General features: G+C 39.2%; 1 protein-coding gene across 1 annotated transcript; it reads right to left on the bottom strand.

Moving 5' to 3' along the window:
* Positions 1-14,209: 14,209 nt before the first annotated feature.
* On the bottom strand, positions 14,210-22,984 carry LOC129761622 (uncharacterized). Its single transcript, XM_055759358.1, has 3 exons — positions 22,955-22,984; positions 17,276-17,946; positions 14,210-14,369 (listed from the first exon to the last, which is right to left on the bottom strand). Exons 1-3 carry the CDS (start codon positions 22,982-22,984, stop codon positions 14,210-14,212), a joined length of 861 nt encoding a protein of 286 aa, XP_055615333.1.
* Positions 22,985-23,881: the final 897 nt, after the last annotated feature.

The following is a 23,881-nucleotide window of genomic DNA, read 5'->3' on the forward strand; positions in this document are numbered from 1 at the left end:
CTCACTGAAACTAATTGTTGCCTTGATGAGCGCCGAACCGAAGCTGCTCTGTTCTTGATGCGGGTTTTCTGATTGTCGTGAGCAGCTTTGCAAGCCAACTCGAGCACTCCGACGGCCGAAACTCTATAATCGCTGTTAGGTATACTAGTGCTCCGGCACCAATCCGTTCGGCCTAGTTACCCTTGCGGAGCAATCAGTGAATGCGGCCAACAGGGAACTGGAGACCGGCACGGTTCGAGTGAGACTTTGCCTTTCCCTTAACTTGTCCTCCTTTGTTACGTCCACGATGCCGATGCCGTACAACCACACGGGTTTACGGTTTGAAAGAAAATAAGATATTTTTTTGGGGTCCGCGTGTTTTATACTCTAGCGGTACACACTCACAGGATAGAGACAAATCGGCAGACTCAGCCAGAGGGGCGAGTCCAACGAGACGAACGAATGAGCGTTAAAAGGGAGCGATGGCAAAAAAATACATATCCCGGACCATATAAAGATCATAGTCTATGCAGATGACATCACTCTTATCTCTACGAGCTGCTTCGGCTTAATTCAGAGAAAGAGGCTTCAAAAAACCTTAGACTCCATCCAAAACTGGGCTCTAAAAACAGGTTTCAAAATTTCCCCGGAGAAATCCAAACACATACATATCGGAAAAGCTCTCAGAAGGAGAACCTATCTTCAGCTCAACAAAATCCCGATCCCTACAATGAGGACATTGAAAATACTAGGGGTTACTTTCGACAAGAAACTCAACTTCCTATCACATTCCCAAAAGACCAAAATAGCCACCAGAAAGAAATTGAACATCATCAAGTCTATCGCAGGCAACCTAGCATCTGGTCATAGAAAGACGTTGCTAAATGTTGTAAATGTTTGGTTGGTCCCACAAATCCTTTACGGAATAGGCACCTTCAGCCGTGGAGGGGACAAGGTGTTAAACACCATTCAACCAATTTACAATAAAGCAATTAGGCTCGCAATTGGCGCTTTTCCCACCAGTCCTACTCTTGCAGTAATGGCAGAAAGTGGGCAACTTCCCTTCACCCACCTGGTAACAAAAGCCATCACCAATAAAGCCATCCGTCACTTGTCACTCCCCGAAAGCGACCACAATGTCCCATTAATACATAGAGCTAAAACATGGTTCAAAAATCTCACGAACAAAGATCTTCCCGATATATGTGAACGTTCATCTGCGACGGGAAGAAACCGACTTCTCTGGTAAAATCTAAACCGAAATACTAAATACCTTGGAAATTGCTTATTAAAGTTCGCCACTTCACAGTCATGTATGCGTGTTTATGTGTGTATACACATGTATGTACGGGTCGGAAGGAAGGTATTCATACATGTATATACACGCATTCAATAATAATAAATAACAAATAATATAATATATACTTTCATACCCACATCTATCTTCTATCCATTACATTATACTTTAATCAACTTCCTATTCCTACAGCCACACTCACCAAGGAGAATAAATTCATTAAATAAACCTCTCCATTTTTCAGCTATACTATATACCATTAAATTCAAAACCACTATATTTTATTATCTATTCAAACTGTATTTCATTTCATTTCACCCCACCCCACACCCACTCCTCCCCTCTTTCCTTCCCATACCACTCCCACCCCCTCCCACTCCTCTAAACCCACCCAAATCCTTTCCACTCCTTTCCTTCCTATCCTCCTGAGAAGGGCCGTTTTGTTTTTTGGCTTTGGAACACGCCTTTCGCTGGGTCACTTGTGCTTCGTTAATGCTTTGGTCCTCGGATCAGTTAATTTTTACTTTTCTTTACAGCATATATTAAATATCTTATGAAGCATAGGATCCCTTCCTACCTTCTTTTTTAACCGAGAGTCGAGCGGACAGGTCTGATGAGTGATTTTGTTGGTTTCCCTTTCGCCAGTCCCCTCTGGGCTGGTTTTATTGTGGCTCTTCACTGGGCTAGAGGCGAATGAACTGCAAAGTTTAAAGCCTCTTAAAAACAAAGAAAGAAGAAGAAAAATACATTCATTACGATTTGTTCGCTCGTTGGATTCACATGCAGGCTAAAAAGGGTTAAAAAAAATTATCTTCAATGTAAAGAGTTTATTGTTTTGTTGTCACTCGATATCCCCATCTTGTTCGGCTAAACCTTTCTGTTTAGCGATTGCATTTGCCAGTCGCCACAGCTTTCACAGTTGGAAAATTTCTTCCCATCCAGCTTTTGACATATTTTACAGTAAATTACATTCAATGCAACGTACCGAAGCGCCACTCAGTGTTGCATTGGAGGCGATTTGAACCTGCAATTGAACATTTGCGATGACAGTGGTACAGTGTCGACTTTCAATGTGCGGTCATAATTTGGATCTCTATGTTTACAAAAATGTCCAACTAAATAAGTCGCATTACATCTCCGTCCAATTAGCTAAATGTCGAACTAATTGTAAATTACTGTACTTTCAATCTGGAAACAATTTAAGAGTTGGTGAAAATTGAATAATCTTGAAAGTCCCCAACTATCAATAAGCTCAGAACTACTGCCAAATTCACATACTCATCAGATCCTGGCAAACAAATTATGAAAACATCAATTTGTGTTTTATTATTGTTTTGGATAATGTTTTAGAACGCATTGAACTTTATTTCCTAAACTCTTTTTTGGAAGGTTTAATGGCCCTGAAAAGCGCCTTGTTTTATGGAATGGTTCCAATTTAGAAAACTTAGTACTCGTGGTTTTGAAAAAAAAACCATTTCGAACGCCCTCGATGCCGCCTTGTTCTGGATTTGCCACCAAAGCAGATTGTAAAAAGAACAAACTTTTTTCTTCTGCTACCTGCTGCCGTTTTGCGATTGCGTTTGCCACTCGCCACTCGCTGCAACTGCCTGTTGTTGTCTTGATGTGTTCTGTTCTGAATGCGGTTTTTCTTATCGTCGCGAGCAGCTTTACCAGCCAACTCGATCACTTCGGCGGCCGAAACTATATAACGGCGGCTAGGTGGACTGGTGCACTGGTACTAACGCGCTCGGCCTAGCTACCCTTGCGGGGAACTCCGTATCAACACGGTTCGAGCGGGATTTTGCCTTTCCCTTCACTTTTACTCCTTTACCATGTCCAGACATGGGTGCTTGGGTTGGTTTGTTGATGTGTTGTGATGCGAACCGATGTGGTGTACGGTTTGAATGAGAATGACCGTTACGGCAGCGGAGCGGGGATTTTTAAGCTGACTGGCTGGCTCGAGAATTACGCATGTGTGAGACTGCGACCAATGTTTCGTTCATTTTTTTCTTTTTCCTTTCCAATCGTGCTTCATTCTATTTCACTGCTGCTCTGGTTGCCCGTTTTGGTCGGTACGATTTGAGGAGCACAAAATGGACCAATTAAAAATGGGCACATAGTGCATTTTGACAATGCTTGATATTTTACAATTATTTAATTATTTATCTCAAGAAAAATTAAATGTTATTCGTTATGATAGATGCGTAGATATATTTCCTATCAATTGATGCAAAAACTTTTGCGATCTATTGAGAAATGCTCGAGTTATAAGCGTTCCAAATCTTGCATTTTTTCCTACTTGTTCAGTGCCTAGATTTCTATTTCACCCCCTATATCTTCCGGTTAGACGTAGTCCTACGTCAAAAAAGCTATTTTTCTATTTATGTTTGACATTCATGCATTAATGAAAAAAATATTTTCTTGAGATTCGATAATGTATTGGATTTGAAAATAATTGTTGAAAAAAAAAAGGTCGACTATATATAATCGAGTCCGATCTGCATCGAATTACGAATAAGAAATGGTTTTTTTTCTGGTTTGATGAAAAATATTCTTTCTAAATTGAAGACAATAACAAGTGTTCATTTTATTCATGTAGAAAAAAATCGCCGTTATTTATACAGAAGTCGTTCTCTAACTAGACTGCAAAGGCATCCCAGTTATCGAGAGCATAATACATGCTTCAATGCATGCATGCTTTCACATGCTTTTGAACGCACGCACTGTTAAAGAGCGGTTCAGTACTTTAATTACTCTAGTTAGTGAACAACTACAACTACTTTGTTGAATGTCAAAGGCATGTCACATTGACGCCCTTATTTTTTTTTTTCAAAAAATATTATACTTCCTTAAAAATCGGATTTTGTCTTCGTTATTATTGATTTGAGCTTTGGATTAGAGGACGCGATATTTTTTGATATTTTTTTCTTAGAAGTTTTTTTTACAGAAAATATCTGTTGCGTTCAGTGTTACCCCCATTTAATGGCTCACGATTGTATTCGCCCCGCACTTGCATCTCCGATTCCCCCGATTTCCGGTGATTTTTCTGTTTTCAAAAAACTCACATTTTACCGTAAAAATGTGAATGAAGTCCGTATGAACTAATTTTTTTTTTAAATTTTTTTTTTATTAAATCGATTATTTTTACAGGCTCAGTTACATAAGTTTAGAGGAGCCAAACTCCTGACTGTATTGTTACAAGTATATATAAACATTTTTCCTTAATTCTAATGTTAATGGTGTAGAAACCGATTACTCGCGGTCTACTCGAGTTTAGAAGGGTGACATATTTTCTTCAGGAAAAGGAAGGGATAAAAGGATATGTTGACAATGTTCACTCTCACATTCATACTCACATTCATTACACTCAATTATTACTATCTTATATCCAATATGTATTTACAATTCACCTTATTCTATTGTTAATAAGAAGGGATTTGATTTCTCGCGAAGGAAAATGAAAAGGAGAATATAAGGATATAAGGACAATCAGACACGAAGATCGATAACTTTTAGGAAGACATATATTTGGGACATGCAATCAAGGTCTAAACCAGCCAACACATCTCTCACCGGCACATTGGGCTGCCTTCCTCTAGCCCGAAGAGAGTTTTCTAAATTCGATCTGGAAACAAGATACTCCTCGCACGACCAAACAACGTGTTCGATGTCGTGGTAACCTTGGCCACAGGCACAGATATTGCTGTCGGCAAGATCAAAACGAAAAAGTAGCGCGTTTAACGAACAGTGATTGGACATGAGTCGGGAGAAGGTGCGAATAAAATCCCGACTCAAGTCCAGACTTTTGAACCATGGTTTAAGGCTAACCTTAGGGATAATTGAGTGGAGCCACCGGCCCAATTCATCTTCGTTCCATTTGCGTTGCCAGTTAACGATGGTATTTTTACGAACTAAAGAATAAAATTCATTGAAGGCGATTTGACGCTGATTAATATCGCCTTCAATTGCACCTACCTTTGCCAATGAGTCAGCCCTCTCATTACCCGGAATTGAGCAATGTGAAGGGACCCAGACAAAGGTAATGACATAACAGCGTCTGGATAAAGCACTCAAAATTTCTCGTATTCTCTCAAGGAAGTACGGCGAGTGCTTTTCCGGCCTCACTGAACGGATAGCTTCGACAGAGCTCAGACTATCCGTTACAATGTAATAGTGTTCAACAGGTCGTGAGGCGACGCTGTCCAGCGCCCAAAGTATTGCTGCCAATTCAGCAATATACACTGAGCAAGGATTCTGAAGACTGTGGGAGGTGCTAAAAAAATCGTTGAACATTCCAAATCCTGTGGACTCATTCATAGAGGACCCATCAGTAAAGTACATATTATCACAATTGACACGCCCATACTTTGCATTGAAGAGCGTTAGAACGATCTCCGATCGATGATAATCTGGAATTCCATGGATATCTTGCTTCATGGACAGATCAAAATGCACAGAGGAATTGATGTAGTCAGGAAAACAAACACGGTTGGGAAAATACGAAGAAGGATCAACCTGCATGGAGATGAATTCATGATATGAAGTCATGAATCCAGAATGAAAATTTAGCCCGATCAGCTGCTCAAAATTTCCGATCACCAATGGGTTCATAACCTTACACCGGATGAGGAACCGAAGAGATAATAAATTGAAGCGATCTTTTAGTGGGAGTAGGCCTGCCAAAACCTCGAGACTCATGGTATGCGTTGAGGGCATACATCCCAACGCGATACGGAGACAAATATACTGAATTCGCTCGAGTTTAATGAGGTGTGTTTTGGCAGCTGATTGAAAACAGAAACTGCCATACTCCATCACTGAGAGAATAGTTGTTCGATACAACATTATAAGATCTTCGGAATGGGCTCCCCACCAGGTGCCGGTAATTGTACGGAGAAAGTTTATTCTTTGTTGGCATTTTTTACTCAGATACCTAATATGAGCCCCCAAGTACATTTGGAGTCGAACCAGACTCCAAGATACTTGAATGACATAGCATGAGTGATCGGTTTACCCAAAAGTTGAAGCTTTGGTTTTGCTGGTCTATGCTTCCTAGAAAAAGCCACCATCTCTGTTTTCTCCGTGGAGAATTCGATCCCTAGCCCAATGGTCCAGGTTGAAAAATTGTTCAAAGCATCTTGTTAGGGTTTCGTTTGATCCTACGACAGACACCACTCCATCATCTGCAAGATGTCTTAGGTTGCAAAAAAAATCATCGAATAAAATGCTTTCCAAATGGAGCGAATGAGAATCAAACTTCGGGCACTATATATATATGAAACAAATCAAATTTCGGACTGATTAAATTCAAATTTCGGACACTCTGTTTGCATAACGGTTTCTTGTGGTTTTCAGCACAATTTAGATTTCTGTACAATTACTAATACTATAAAATGATCAAAAATCCGAAAATAACAACGACTTGACCTATCTGAAAGTGTGCTGCAACCTTCCATGCACGATGATGAGAACAGATGAAACACGGGAGAAATTTAAATATTGATAAACGGGCAATTTCTACTTGCTCACGCTAAGCAAACGTCAAACACAAATTTTGCCGATTATGTTATAATTCAAATGTAGTTCTCATATGAAATGATAGTGAAACCAAGGGATTGCACTAAAGAAGCAATTTGATATTAATTTAATAGTTATATCATTAGTGCATTAAGCATTTCAAGATATTAGAACAAAGTGTCCGAAATATGATCAGAACGGCAGAGTGTCGATTTTTGACAAAAAAAAAATTTCGAGAAGACAGTAGATCTCGAAGTTTTATGCAAAAGTCCGATTGAGGTGATATTTTGCATAGGGTGTTTTTCGAAGTGATAAACCATTTGTATGGGGTAACTTTTTTAAATTTTAAGGTCCATTTTTGCCAAACATTAATTGGCACCCTAATGGTTAAATTATCAATACTCATTATATTTTCTAATTCTAGACTATACGTAGAGATTTGAATGAATTTAGATGATTGCTCTTTTTTCTCATAAATTAATTAGTTTAAATTTAGGTAATATATCTTTCCCGGACTATAAGGAACTTCATTATCGGTATGAAGTTCTTTATAGTCCGGGAAAGATATATTACCTACCATTTTGATTAGATTCAATATTTTGATAAGACAATCTTAGGGTTTCTGACAATGCACATTACAGGTTAGGAATAAAATTAGTTCATCCGTTTTTCGCAAGCAAAACATGTTAATTCAAAAAAAAATCATGGGGGTCTTCGTAGCCACGTGGTTACGCGTTCGCTTACTAAGCGATCGATCGTGAGTTCAAACTCAGGGTCCTCAATTGACCATCTTTGTGTTGTTATAGAATAACTACGTCCACGCAACCATCATCAGCGATGGAAATCGATCCACGGTCGAAATAAGATCGATTCATCCATACAACTGCTCTGCTCTGCAAGACACATCGGGCTGCTGTTCTATAAATAACTCAACAATGATCAATATCAACTGTCTCCGCTGTCCGGTCTGCTGAACAATGGAAGAACAGATAGAATACCCTTACGTCTAAATGGCTACTACTTCTACTGTGTAATTTACAATTTATAGAAACATAAACATATGTACATGTACACGATAAAAACCCGGCTCTGTTACAGATAAAATGCTAATGAGCCTGATAAATAAATAAATGGGATAAAAAAAAATCATAACTCAAAAACGATAAATTCACATCCCAAATTTTTGGATATGTTACGTAACAAGACTTAAGCTTTCAAAATATAGCGCCCTCTATCTCTAAACCATGTAAATTATAGAAAAAATGGGTGGGTTATATCTACCTTAGCTTAGCAATCATTCGTTTGTATTGATAAAATTCTCGATTGAACAGTTTCGAAATTCAATTGGATTCGATATATTTGCTTTGTGAGTAAAACGATTGAACAAATGCCATGTAAAGTCAATTCATGCATTGTGCTTGTTCTTCGTTACTGTAGCGGTCAGCAGTTTAAATGTTTTAGGGCAAAACATACTCTATATGTATTTGCCCTAAGGTAGATTATAGATATGTGCTGAGCTGATCTTCAAGCGGCGTAAAGCTTATTCGTTTCCCGCGTGAGAATTCAGATCAGAGAGTCTGGGAGAGATTTCCTTGAGAGTCTGGGAGAGATTTCCTTGAGATTTCCTCAGGCAAATTACTTAGCCTGATTCCACCTTCCCTGAGCTGAGGATTTCCAGGCTCGCACATTCTACTGCTGATAGCTGAAAACGGTGGAAGTACGCGGTTTGTTCCTTTTCCGTTCATTGCTGCTAAGTAATAAGTGTACTAGTTATCGTTGTTCCACATATTAAATTTTATAATTTCAGTTAGGCAATCGTTTGTGGTGTTCTTAGAAAGTGTAGTTAGGTTGTGTGTCTGTGCCATCATTTCAAAGGTAATTCATTTTGAATTTAAACCAAGTGCGAACGCAGTGCTTATACCGACGTATTAGCCGAAGGCTACACTATTCCCCACAGGCGGCGCATTCGTCTCATCGCAACGTCTCAACGCAGCGACAAAGCGTTTCCGCCGAATCGAAAACGGAAAGACTGATTCAACGAATAAAGCTCGGTTCGACTTCCGCCACATCGAAGTCAAGCATCATCAGCAACTAACTTAAATCAAATCGGTGAGTCCGTTCCTTTTGTTCTGCTTCTGTGGAGGATGGCGTCCGGAGAGGACGCCACGGAGATTTTTTTAATCGACCGCATAAAATCGAGTTCGATTGAGCTGTAAGAGGTAAGACAAAGACAAAGGGTAGCCATTGTTCCGGTGTCGTCATTCCCGGACAATGAAGCACCCATAAAAGCTTTTCATAAGTGTACAAAGCACAAAGACCAGAGATCAAGTACGAAGCACAACGCACAAAGCACAACGAAACAGTCATGACTGCGATATACGTATGAAGACACACACACACACACAGAAACAATAGAAAGAGAAGACGAGAATGTTAGGCCTAAGAGAACATAGAGGATAATAAATGTCGATTATAATAAGAAATAAATGTTACAAGTTATATAATATGTTCTCGTTGAAATATATAGTTCAAAGTTAGCGTTATGAAATTTGATGTTTGGAATTACGTTGATGTCGCGTGTTTGTAATTCCTTCCGTTGCCCCGACTTACGCGTAGCGAAGATGAATTGGATGTTGAGTGGTTCCATTGCTTTACGCTCTCTGGCGGTGAATAGCGACCTGGCCTGTGATGAGATTCATACAGGCACAGGTGGAATCTACTGATTTTTGGAGGTCGAATAAAGTTTGATAAGGCTTCAGCTGGTGGTGGAGTTCTAGTTAGGGTATCGTAGCCTGGCTGGAACGATCCGTACTTCCATTACGGAGGTAGCATTACTGGAACTCGCCCTTAAAGGGAGTCTCTACCGGGCAAACGATCTTGGCGGCAGTCTCCTTCGGGAGTGGCGCTTAAACTGCGCGCTTTTAAAGGATCAGCCAGCCCACGGCTACACTACAAGTAAATTTAATGACAGACCTTTTACGTTTGGTATGATGCTTAGGACAAAATATATGTACGAAAGGATTATCAAGACGCAAGATATTAATATATTAATTGTTATTATTATCTAAGGCTGAAAATCTCTCTAATAAAGACAAGAAAAAATATCAAAAGATTATTTTATTTAACATTTCCCTCTGAAGTTTACATCTTTTAAGTGTGCGTACTTCTCGAACCGCGAATTTGCTTGAAACTGGGAAGTTCATTCGCTTCTAGTGTCTGCACGATTTTCCCAGGTTCCTAAGTTTAGAAGGTCATGTTAGGACAGACATATTCCACTCTTCACAAAGGCAAGCGAGGACAAAAGTACTCGCAGTTTGCATTTATTTGCAGAGCCGATCTCCCCAGAAACCTTGGTTTTGGAGTCTGTGTTAGGGAAACACATTTCAATCGGAACAAAAATATCCCCAACTTGTATGAATTCGCAATGCCGATTTCCCCACGCTCCATGGATTTGAAGTCTGTGTTAGGGAAACACATTTCAGTCGGAACAAAAATACCCCCGACTTGCATGAATTTGAAATACCGATTTCTCCAGGCACCTTGGTTTAGAAATCTCTGTTAGGGAACACATTTCGGTGGGAACAGAAGCTCCCCCTACTTTCATGTGTTTGCAATGCCGATTTCTCCATCGCTGCTTGGTTCTGAAGTCTGTGTTAGGGAACATTTTTCGGTGAGATCAAAAGTCCCCCTACTTTCATGTATTTGCAATGCCGATTTCCCCAAGGCTGCTTGGTTTAGATGGTTGTGTTAGGGAAACCGTAAATCGGGCCAATCAAAGCGAGGCAGTTAGGGCGTTTAGATAACGCCTAATATTTTACAGTTATTCAATTGTTTATCTAATGAAAAATAACATTTTTTTCGTTGCAATAGATGCGTAGAAATATTCCCTATCAATTGTTGCAAACATCTTTCCGATCCAGTAAGAAATGTTCGAGTTATAAGCATTCGAATTCTTTCATTTTTTCCTGCATGTTCTGTGTTTAGGTTTTCATTTTATCCCCCATATATTCCGGTTAGACGAAAAAATCCAAGATTTTTGCAGGTGTAACGATTCAGTCAAAGAAAATTAGATCATTGGCTTCTATGCGATATGTCGATCATCTGAATCGGTTCAGTAGTTCTGAAGTTATGAATTTAAAAAAAGGGAAAAAATGATTTTTCGAATCACCCTGGGTAGCCTAGTGAAAAAAAAATACGGGTCCAATGTTTTACGATAAGGAACAAAACTACCACTTTTCACGAAAATCTGAGCACCACTATATCGGTTTGGCATGGAATGGCTGTATAGCAATATTACGATGCTCGTTATACTGATATACGACTTAATCAATGATATGGAAAATCGTGTTTCAGGGTTTTATACGATTTCAGATACAAATGATGCACACTTTGATTGATATTTCATACGATTGTAATTTGATATGAATTATATGCGACCTAACATGTACGTGCTCCCGTGGCCGAGTGGTTAGCGTCACACCTAACATGCCAGGGGTTCGGGTTCGATTCCCGTTCTGGACAGGGGAGTTTTTCGTCAAAGAAATTTCCTCCGTCTTGCACTGTGGCCACGTGTACTCTAGAGCTTGCCACTCAGAATACATTCAAGGCGTGTTATCCGGCATAGAAATCTCAACTAAGTACTAGTAAAAATGACGCAAGTAATACTACGTTCAGACGGCGAAGTTCCTCTAGGAACGTTAGTGCCATTTAAGAAGAAGAAGAACATGTGCAAAAGTTATATGATTCATTGTTTGCTGGGAAATGTGAATATTTTCGATCTTTTGTTGTTTGATTTATACCTGGCGCTAAGGCCACAAAACGTTATAAAAAGTTTCGTTCAAAAAAATCCTTGAGCGTCAATTTGGAAAATTTTTGACGGAAAATTTCAAAATGTAGCTTCGGGGTGAAATTGATCAATCAATGTTTTTCTGGATTTTTCAGTGTCATATGCACAAAAATGTATAGAAAATTCTTCTTCATCTACGGCCATTAAAGTTATTATTCAAGGGCTTGAGGATACAAAAACATGATTTAATCCATCTAAAGGTGTGGTCATGTCTTTCCATAGCTCGATTTAAACACTGATCTGCAGGTCATCCGGAGACCATTCGGGTTATCCTAATGTGGCTAAAAACGCTTGAAATGGTCATCAATGAGCTAGTTTTGACAAACCTAGACGTTCGATATGTCGCATGATAGGGTTCGATTCTGGTCATTTGTGGTGCTTTTCTTTGTAAAATAGTTTTTTTTTCTCACTTATTTGAATAGTAATTACAAGTATTTGATTACCTATTCAACTCATTAAGTAGCGGCTAGAAGTGAATTAAAATGTTTAGCGTCTATAAATATTGCTTTGATGTGTTGAAAGTATGTTTCATTGGCCATACCCAAAAAAGGAAACAAAAATGCTATTCAGAAAAATATTATTTTTCATGCAATTTAATAAATGATTCGTTGAGATCCATTGACAAAAAGAACCTTCGGCTGATTATTGAACAAGTCAGATAAAAAAGGTCAAAATTGAGTCGCTTAATACCTCTGAAAACTAATGTTTGTTTACAGTAATCAAATCTTGCGATCGTGGTTATGCGTCAGATGGCAATGCAGAACGTCTGATGGCTCCTCTGGAGCAAGTCAGCGGAGGAGTAAACCCAGTAGCATAGTGAAACGCACATAATTGAATCTCTTTCCGCCGCCATCAAGAAGCTCCATTAGAGACAATGGAAACACATCCTTTATTGGATCTGGATAACCTTCGGAAGAAGGACTTCGACAAAGCGGCCTGGACGTTGACGTGATCGACGTAAATCTTGAGATCATCCTCTTGAGGTATGGGTCACGTCTTCGTGGGCACCAACGCCACACCTTATTTTATACCCATGATCGTTTCCCTTGAACGTCCTACCAAAGGTAGTCAGTGCCAGACAAAACCAAAGCGGCCTGAATGAATCGCCTTGAAGTATCTCTCACTTTATCTGCAGCGCTCTAGGCTGTAACTGTAGGAACCTCACGACGGCGGTATCAACTTCATGGACTACAATACCTCGATGAGAAACAAGTGAGCTATGAAGTCCTAAGTCCTAAGTAGTCGATATAGGCTATATTGAGGTTCCGGTTGTTTAAACTGCTGGTCCGATTATTTTTTTTGCATCCATTCTGCTCTTCTGCGAGAGTTTTGTCACGGTTCGCAGTGAGCAGAAACTTTGGCAGTTATGATGTTGTTTAGAATTTTGTGCAGACTCGTTTGGCACGTTATAGGCCTGTTTTTCCCACATTTGCCTTCGCGATGTTGTATTGGGGTGTCCTCACGCCTCGAGTTTCTTTCGCTTGTTTCGCAATGTGGATGTGGCTTGGAATGATTTCTATGCGAGCTAGTGAGCTCCAAAACACTGGAAAAGTTCAGCGAAGTTACTTGACGACGTAATTTCAGCTATCTGTTGTTTTCTTTATAATTTCTTCCCCGTTTCGGGGCGCTCTCTTTAAATGCATTGCTACAATTTCCTTTGTCAAGGAGGTTCACACCACTCCCGGAAACGTAACTGAGCCGAGCTCAATTTTGAAAAAATCCGTCTCGATCATCTCGATCCAGAATAAGCAGAACTAACAGAGTGCAGAATCGTCAGAGGTGAAAGCTATGAAAACAGTGATTGGATTACGGAACTTATTGAACTTGAACAGAAATAACAATCTGCTATTGAGTGTGTATGTGCATAAAATAAGCACATTTTGGATCAATAAGAACGAACAAACACCTCCCAAAACTCTGTGTAGGAGCTTCTCCATACAGTCTTCCACAAAACACACATCTCATAAACGAAAATGATACCGAGAGATGTGATATATTTCACATAATTTTATTCAAAATAGTATTCATCGCCCCCAGCGAAACCGATAAGTATTGTCGTTGAACAAAGCAAAATAGCGTTCTACTTCTGTTATACATACTAATATAATAACAGCGATGCAACAATAATGAATCCGTGTTCACAACTTGCATCCTATCCAGGGGTTAGACATCAATTGAATATAGGCTACCCAAAGTCAAAATCAATATGGCGTCGTTTGTTTATCAACATACCATTTGCGAGGATTGAAATCGTTGAAATCGCGGAAATTGCGCTGCTTTATTTCTAACTGCATAAGCGATTTTCATATTTCGGTTTCACATGGAGGTGTTCAGATTCAACATGGAGTTTAAAGTTAGCCACTATTTAACTATACAACCGGACCGTGTTGTAAACAACAGTAATTGTCAGAACCAAAATGTCAGTAAACCGCAGCAATATTGGGTACATTGGCAATATGAGGGATTTGACGTTTTAGTCATACCCCTGATCCTATCCAGCCTGGGACCGAAGTCGTCGGATTGTTCACCAGAAAAGAAACATGCTTTTCCGCTTCAAACTTCACCGGGGCTTAGCGTAGTGACTGTGTCAAATGCGAAACGATTTCCGATTTGGGATTTGCAATTGTTGTGGGCGAGGCGGCACAGGTAGTACCATGCTTAACATCGCTCCACATATGGCGGGCCTCCTCTATTGGGGCTGCCAGTGTGGGGTTATGTGCGCGCTCCAAACTGCGAAAGCGGATCGTCGCGAATGAACAAAGGGTTGGACCGTTGGCTTGTAACCATCCCCCCATGCGAATTGAATCCTTCAATCGTTCATTGGATATAGCATCAGTGGAGTACTAACATTTTAAAATGATTTGATTATTGTTTCGAAATAGAACAAATTCCGTATCTGATTCAAGCCTTGAATATCCATTTCCCACAAAATTGACTCCCCGATTCCATCTAATCTAATTCGTCCCCAATGATCTGGGAGGGACAAAAACGATACCAACAAATTGGTTGAGTCTCTTTATCGCATAAGAACCGGATCGTGCAACCAAAGCGCAATGATTTATTCCTCCCAAAAAATCGAACACAATCCACGTGGCCAAGCAAAACGGCATTAGGCATTAGCCCAACAAGGCTGCCATCATGGAGCCAGCGTTGTTCACTATTTGCATCACGTTTCTTCGTACGGACTTCCCCGAGAACATCGAAAGGACGAAACGTGCCGGATTATGAGTCACTTAAAAGTCAGAACAAAAGAAATGACCCACTCAACTGGGAGCGAACTGTAAACCGATTTCGCGATGTTCCTTGTATGAGGCTCTAGCGTTAGGCGCCCTAACGAAAGAGGGCATAAGAATGGGTGACACACCGCCTGGATTTTTGCATTTCCATTGATTTTTTTTGTGTTTTTTCCTTGAAACGACCTATCTTGTTCTCTGCTACAGATTGCCGCTTGAAATTGGCTACTTTCTGTTGTTATCAAAGCAAATAATCCGACGCTTGGGAAGAACGCTGAATTGGGAAGCCAATATCGATTGTTAACAAGGCGATGATAAAAAGGACACACATTAGTATTCAATTTTCTCCACCATTTAACCACCAATTTTCGTATTGGAATACTACCATATTACGGGACTGATTACACCCCAGTCTTTTACCACGCTCCGTGTTTCTCCTGTAATGAAGCCATTACTGAGCGCATAACACCCACAATCTTGTCGCTCGTCAATGAAATAGAAATAGAAATAGAAATAGAAATAGAAATAGAAATAGAAATAGAAATAGAAATAGAAATAGAAATAGAAATAGAAATAGAAATAGAAATAGAAATAGAAATAGAAATAGAAATAGAAATAGAAATAGAAATAGAAATAGAAATAGAAATAGAAATAGAAATAGAAATAGAAATAGAAATAGAAATAGAAATAGAAATAGAAATAGAAATAGAAATAGAAATAGAAATAGAAATAGAAATAGAAATAGAAATAGAAATAGAAATAGAAATAGAAATAGAAATAGAAATAGAAATAGAAATAGAAATAGAAATAGAAATAGAAATAGAAATAGAAATAGAAATAGAAATAGAAATAGAAATAGAAATAGAAATAGAAATAGAAATAGAAATAGAAATAGAAATAGAAATAGAAATAGAAATAGAAATAGAAATAGAAATAGAAATAGAAATAGAAATAGAAATAGAAATAGAAATAGAAATAGAAATAGAAATAGAAATAGAAATAGAAATAGAAATAGAAATAGAAATAGAAATAGAAATAGAAATAGAAATAGAAATAGAAATAGAAATAGAAATAGAAATAGAAATAGAAATAGAAATAGAAATAGAAATAGAAATAGAAATAGAAATAGAAATAGAAATAGAAATAGAAATAGAAATAGAAATAGAAATAGAAATAGAAATAGAAATAGAAATAGAAATAGAAATAGAAATAGAAATAGAAATAGAAATAGAAATAGAAATAGAAATAGAAATAGAAATAGAAATAGAAATAGAAATAGAAATAGAAATAGAAATAGAAATAGAAATAGAAATAGAAATAGAAATAGAAATAGAAATAGAAATAGAAATAGAAATAGAAATAGAAATAGAAATAGAAATAGAAATAGAAATAGAAATAGAAATAGAAATAGAAATAGAAATAGAAATAGAAATAGAAATAGAAATAGAAATAGAAATAGAAATAGAAATAGAAATAGAAATAGAAATAGAAATAGAAATAGAAATAGAAATAGAAATAGAAATAGAAATAGAAATAGAAATAGAAATAGAAATAGAAATAGAAATAGAAATAGAAATAGAAATAGAAATAGAAATAGAAATAGAAATAGAAATAGAAATAGAAATAGAAATAGAAATAGAAATAGAAATAGAAATAGAAATAGAAATAGAAATAGAAATAGAAATAGAAATAGAAATAGAAATAGAAATAGAAATAGAAATAGAAATAGAAATAGAAATAGAAATAGAAATAGAAATAGAAATAGAAATAGAAATAGAAATAGAAATAGAAATAGAAATAGAAATAGAAATAGAAATAGAAATAGAAATAGAAATAGAAATAGAAATAGAAATAGAAATAGAAATAGAAATAGAAATAGAAATAGAAATAGAAATAGAAATAGAAATAGAAATAGAAATAGAAATAGAAATAGAAATAGAAATAGAAATAGAAATAGAAATAGAAATAGAAATAGAAATAGAAATAGAAATAGAAATAGAAATAGAAATAGAAATAGAAATAGAAATAGAAATAGAAATAGAAATAGAAATAGAAATAGAAATAGAAATAGAAATAGAAATAGAAATAGAAATAGAAATAGAAATAGAAATAGAAATAGAAATAGAAATAGAAATAGAAATAGAAATAGAAATAGAAATAGAAATAGAAATAGAAATAGAAATAGAAATAGAAATAGAAATAGAAATAGAAATAGAAATAGAAATAGAAATAGAAATAGAAATAGAAATAGAAATAGAAATAGAAATAGAAATAGAAATAGAAATAGAAATAGAAATAGAAATAGAAATAGAAATAGAAATAGAAATAGAAATAGAAATAGAAATAGAAATAGAAATAGAAATAGAAATAGAAAGAGAAATAGAAAAGCGAGTAGCGAGTAGCGAGTAGCGAGTAGCGAGTAGCGAGTAGCGAGTAGCGAGTAGCGAGTAGCGAGTAGCGAGTAGCGAGTAGCGAGTAGCGAGTAGCGAGTAGCGAGTAGCGAGTAGCGAGTAGCGAGTAGCGAGTAGCGAGTAGCGAGTAGCGAGTAGCGAGTAGCGAGTAGCGAGTAGCGAGTAGCGAGTAGCGAGTAGCGAGTAGCGAGTAGCGAGTAGCGAGTAGCGAGTAGCGAGTAGCGAGTAGCGAGTAGCGAGTAGCGAGTAGCGAGTAGCGAGTAGCGAGTAGCGAGTAGCGAGTAGCGAGTAGCGAGTAGCGAGTAGCGAGTAGCGAGTAGCGAGTAGCGAGTAGCGAGTAGCGAGTAGCGAGTAGCGAGTAGCGAGTAGCGAGTAGCGAGTAGCGAGTAGCGAGTAGCGAGTAGCGAGTAGCGAGTAGCGAGTAGCGAGTAGCGAGTAGCGAGTAGCGAGTAGCGAGTAGCGAGTAGCGAGTAGCGAGTAGCGAGTAGCGAGTAGCGAGTAGCGAGTAGCGAGTAGCGAGTAGCGAGTAGCGAGTAGCGAGTAGCGAGTAGCGAGTAGCGAGTAGCGAGTAGCGAGTAGCGAGTAGCGAGTAGCGAGTAGCGAGTAGCGAGTAGCTAGTAGCGAGTAGCTAGTAGCGAGTAGCGAGTAGCGAGTAGCGAGTAGCTAGTAGCGAGTAGCGAGTAGCGAGTAGCGAGTAGCGAGTAGCGAGTAGCGAGTATCGAGTAGCGAGTAGCGAGTATCGAGTAGCGAGTAGCGAGTAGCGAGTAGCGAGTAGCGAGTCAAACGTCAATGGAGACTTCTATAGATAGCAAGATTCGTTCGATGCAGAACACTTTAAGTGGAATATGCAGAACATTTCAGAAATTGGCTGGATTAATTCTTGGCTCCAAAAGATATACGTTTCTTTCGCGACGGATTTTGAAAAATTCCCAGAAATATGGAATATGGGCTATATGGAAATATTCTTTGAATGATGTGTTAATTCATTTTTATAAGTCGAATAAATGTGTTTTCATGCAAAAAAAAAACATCGAATGAAGTTTCACGTCCAATAACAATAACATTTTCATTCAATTTTTAACAACTCAACGCTATCTCATGGCCTGGTTATTCAATAAATTAATTTGCCTAGTGGAAAAATGATTGTCTCAAGTGCAGGTTTACAATGCCGAAAGATCCTCCCAAAATGCACAATCTCCACTGTCATGCAATTATGCGATGTTCAATTTTCGGCTACCATTTCAAATATGAAATTTCCTTTTCATCATACTCTACAGCCGGAAGTTCATCCCAATCGAATGGTCCATTCGGAAAAAAATAACAAGGACCTGGCCGCACGATGGCTGACACATTCTGCAGCAGTTCACATTCAACAACCAAGGTGGGAAAACCAAATCGACTTTGCATCAATTAGAACTTTATTGCTCTCTCTGGGGCTCTATCGATTGTCTGTGGCAGCCATTCGGTTGGACGAGGTGATACAATAAAAGGCTATCCTTTCGGGGCAACGAATTAAATCTCATCCTGATTCCATTCGATGAACAATGGTGAGAGAATCAAAAGTATTCCGGGATCTTCGATCGATCGATTTCGTAGCGTTGATGCTTATCTGTGCTTTGGGATTTGTTACCATGCTTTCACCTAGTGATTAGATATTTGGAAAACGTTTTTGGTACAAGTGGAAAAGCTTTAGTCATAAAAAGACATTCTGCAGAAGTATAGGGATGTGCTCAGCATCTATGCGTATTAAGCTTGACTTGACAGAAGTGTAATATCAAAAACAAGTCTGCTTTGCTCGTCGAATATTGCTTTTACCTATCACAAGCCGAGACACATAATTTGTTTTTCTCCGATGGTGGAGTGATTGACGTTTCAATGATTTGAAATCGCTTCAAAACGTTGTACTGTTGAAGCATGAAACGGTTGATTGATTCTTCTTATAGAAGCTTTAAAGTATAAAATTACACACGAAAAACATTCGTATACATGTCCTTTGACGCACAATTTGATGAAAATTTCCTGAAATGTTCCTGTGTCTGATGACTGCCTCATGCTTCAATAAGCTAGCCTAAAGGGTGTGTCACATCAAATTGCATCACGGAAAAAAACGCTGTAGAAATTTAATTTTTAGGAATTACAACTTCAGCTTTCGCTTATAATCAGATAAGAGTGTATAGATCACGTTGGCCATGCTTCACTGTCAATTTTTCGTAAATTTGGAAAAATGTCGTCGAACGAAAAAGAGCGTCGTGAATTAATCCTGTGCACTCATTTCGAGAATCCGGAGTTGTCACATCGGGAAATCGGTAAGATGCTGGGAATCGTCCAATCCACGGTCAGCAGAGTACTAAAACGATACTTCGAGAACCTAACCATCGACCGGAAGGTGAAGAACGGCAAAAATGGATGCTCCGTCAGTGCAAAAGATCACAAGCGCGTAGTAAAGCAGTTCAGACGTGATCCGATAAGTTCGGTCCGGGATGTCGCTAATAAGCTGAATTTGTCAAGTTCATTCGTCCAGCGGACCAAGCAGCGGGAGGGCATGCGTACATACAATCTTCAGAAGGCTCCTAACCGCGACGAAAGGCAAAACATGGTGGGGAAGACGCGAGCCCGGAAGCTGTACACCGAAATGCTGACGAAGCCGCATCGCCTGGTAATGGACGACGAAACCTACGTCAAAGCGGACTTTCGTCAGCTGCCGGGCCTGTTGTTCTTCTCCGCAGAGGACAAATTCAGCGTTCCGGAGGAGATTCGCAAGCAGAAACTATCCAAGTTTGCCAAAAAGTTCATGGTGTGGCAAGCGATCTGCTCTTGCGGAAAGCGGAGCGCCCCCTTCGTGATGACCGGCACGGTAAACGGGCAGGTTTACCTTAAGGAGTGCCTACAGAAGCGCTTACTACCACTATTGAAGCAGCACGAGGGCCCGACCATCTTCTGGCCGGATCTCGCTTCGTGCCACTATTCAAAGGACGTGTTGGAGTGGTACGAAGCCAACGGGGTCACCTTCGTGCCAAAGGAAATGAACCCGCCCAACGCGCCGGAGCTTCGCCCAATAGAGAAATATTGGGCGATTATGAAGCAGGCCCTCCGGAAGAACCCAAAAGTTGTCAAATCGGAGGCGTACTTCAAGAGAAAATGGATTTCTGTTCAAAAAAAAACTACAACCTGACGTTGTACAGAACCTTATGGACGGGATAAAGAGGAAGGTGCGAGCATACGGGATTGGGCTCGAAGTATGAATAAAAAGAAAATGCCAAAAGTTGTTGCATAGTTTTTATTTTACTGTCTAAAATTTTCAAAAGGATCGGTCTACTGAGCGAATTTCTACAGAGTTTTTTCCGTGATGCAATTTGATGTGACACACCCTTTATATGGCGTGACTGACGTGAATAGCAGACTCGACATCAAACCCGAGCCTGAGTTATGTTGCGGCAAACCAGGCCAGAATTTAATTTATTTCATTAGAAGGATTTCCGTCTAACGGACCCGGATTGGGAAATGAAAATAAGCCCCGGCCTCCGGTATAGGAATGAGTCTCGTTTGAGGAGCTATCTTACTGTCGATTTAGCATCAGCAACCGAAGGATGTCTCAAGTGATGAGGCTGCTGGCTGTTGTGCTTGGTCTTGGTACAACTGTTTAATGATTCTCGTCGAATGATTCTCTGTTCGAGAGAGCATCACTTGACAGACGATGGCTTGCCACAGACTTAGATTGTAATTAGAAGTGCGATAACGAAGCTTGAACGTGTGGTAATTGGAAAGATTAAGATGGAGCCCATTCGTGCTTCTTTGAGTTCATGTATATAATGTTTCGATAAGCAAATGCATAATTAATTGATTGTTCAATTCAATTAATAGAAGCTATTAACTGGATGTGTAATCGAAGAGTCGCTCTACATAAATTCCCTTCCTCCGCAACAGAAATACGTCCCAGGAACAAAATTCGTCAATATATTGCAGCTGATCAAGGGAGCTCACGCACAGAAAACCGATGAATATTTTTTTTTCAAAATTAAATGCTAACAATTCAATGTTCATGCTTCAATGCCACATGCGAAAACTGAAAGTAATCAATGTATTGAACAGCACACCCTCGGCCGTGATGCATCACGTGAACGTGAAACAGGAATCCCTGTAGGGATTGTTGTGGGTGGTCAGGCGTGATATTGTTAGCATAGCATCCGATTTTGTTTGCCTTTGATTGGGACAGGAAACAAAAAAGGACGACTCGCCAACGGTACATCGACTATTCGCTGGATCACTGGTGGCCACTTTCAGCACACAAAAAGCCACAATTTGATTTGGGATATTTCATGTGCTCCACTTAAAAAAAAAACAGCTGAATCGGGCATAGATGCAGAATCATAGTTTGAAAGCACGCGTTGAGAAGAGTGCCTTCTATCTTTATCTCTCGAACAGGACAAGACCACATTGTTAACGTAGAACTGCGAAATTATTGCATGAAATTAGACGAATATCACTTCCGATATAATTTCTGAAAGGAACGCTATTCGCTATTCGCTATTCGCTATTCGCTATTCGCTATTCGCTATTCGCTATTCGCTATTCGCTATTCGCTATTCGCTATTCGCTATTCGCTATTCGCTATTCGCTATTCGCTATTCGCTATTCGCTATTCGCTATTCGCTATTCGCTATTCGCTATTCGCTATTCGCTATTCGCTATTCGCTATTCGCTATTCGCTATTCGCTATTCGCTATTCGCTATTCGCTATTCGCTATTCGCTATTCGCTATTCGCTATTCGCTATTCGCTATTCCACTTTTTCGGCGATACCGGCCTCAAAGCGGCTTGAAGCGTTGAATTCATTCAAGGATGTTAATACTACATGGGCTGACAAAACTCGGAATTTTTAATTTAAACAATCGTTTTTGGGCAAATTGTATTTATTCCTCAACATAGTTTCCTTCAAGGGCAATACACTTGATATACCAAGTTTCCAACATTTCGATTCCGTTTCTGTAGTACAAAACGTCTAATTCTTCGAAATATGCTTCAGTGCCACTCTGCCTATTGGACTTAGGAGTGTGGTAATGGATCCACGTTTAATCCATTGTCACAAAACGTCGAAAGAAGTCCACGCTTCAACAACGCCAAACCGCCTGTTGAATCATCAACGCGCCGTTGTTTTTGGTCAACGGTCAGCAAACGCGGCACCCATCGCGCGGATAGCCTTTCCATGTCCACTCGTTCTTTTGAAATGCCTACGGTCTCAGCTAACTCGCGTAACTTCACTTTACGATCGTTCAAAACGAGTCGATGCACTTGTTTTACGATTTCTGGTTTCGTAGCCTCTTTTGGCCTTCCAGAGCGAGGTGCATCTGCGGTGCTTGTAGGCCCCATTTTAAATTCACTAAGTCACAGATAAACTGTTGTTCTCGAAGTAGCAGGAGTGGAATAACAGGAGTATTTCCCTGCAAAAAAGGTTTGATCAAAATACGAAATATTCCTCTTTTTACATTTTCCATGCTCAGGTAGTGACACTTAAACAACTGTAGTTTGTGAACAAATAACCGAAATGTCATGAAACTAGCAGTGACAGATGAACCTCTCGAAATAAATCTTGTTCATTTTTAGAGGCGCCATCTGCTGGTAAATCCCGGGACTTTTTAGCCCATGTGGTATGCTACATCATTTGAAAAGCTAACCTCACTAACACTTAATGTGTTTTCATCCATTATTGTAACCTTAATCTTCAAGCCGATAAAATGTTCTAAATTGGAACGGTCAAGTTTGATTCAGGATACGGCAGCGGAGGCGCACCTTCAAATTAAAAAAATTGATTTCTTCTTATCCCTTTATTGAATCAGGAACTTCTATTCGTTTATATGGTTTGTGGTTGCCTTTTATGTGGTCGAACGCTAATCGAATTTAACCCCCTCATTTCTTATTGCGGCCAAGACGGAAGGATATCGATATCGAACAGGTGATATAATCCACACAAGAATTGTGGTAAGACCACACCCCAGAAATAGCTTTTTAATACGGACGACCGGTTCAGGAATGATGGTCGTATCAAAATATCCTCCACTCGAATGCCCCGAATTCCAGAGAGCATTCCGTGTGAACCTCCACCCCGTTAGTAAGCCCACAAAACAAATAGGCCATTGCCAATTACTGCTGCCCATTAGAACAGCGCGCCAAAGTTTATCCATTATTGACCCTCATTCCCGTTGCTTCAGGCCCCTGGACGGCCATTTCCATCATTTAACGGCTCTTTATCAGCTTTATCGGCTGCCTTTCGCCTGGCATTTTCATAACAATATTTCCCGGCCATAACGGGGTTGGGCTTTAACGAGCATGCCAAGAGCTGAAAAGCTGAAAAGGGGGAATTCCGCAATAAATCGGTGCTAAACAAGGCGCGATGCGAAAGAAGAAGCAGTATCTTTCCACCAAATTGAACAATGAAATTTAAATTTTCAAATGAAATTCCGCCCGTGCAGACAAACCACATCACAAATTTATGTTCCTGTTGGCATTCAATCTCGATTCCAACTGGCGGCAATCAATCCATCAGCGTAAAAGTTTTCCCATCAAAACCGGTCTGCCATTTCGATTTGACTGAAGCATGAAGC

This window comes from Toxorhynchites rutilus, chromosome 1, assembly GCF_029784135.1.
Source record: "Toxorhynchites rutilus septentrionalis strain SRP chromosome 1, ASM2978413v1, whole genome shotgun sequence".
Lineage (NCBI taxonomy): Eukaryota > Metazoa > Arthropoda > Insecta > Diptera > Culicidae > Toxorhynchites > Toxorhynchites rutilus.

Excerpts from the sequence above, each read along its gene's own strand:
- LOC129761622 (XM_055759358.1), bottom strand. The coding sequence starts at position 22,984 with ATGGATGAAAACACATTAAGTGTTAGTGAG. Across the intron at positions 17,947-22,954 it reads ACACATTAAGTGTTAGTGAG|CTACTCGCTACTCGCTACTC; the intron begins GTTAGCTTTTCA and ends ACTCGCTACTAG. Across the intron at positions 14,370-17,275 it reads CTACTCGCTACTCGCTACTC|TTTGGAGCGCGCACATAACC; the intron begins GCTACTCGCTAC and ends CCGCTTTCGCAG.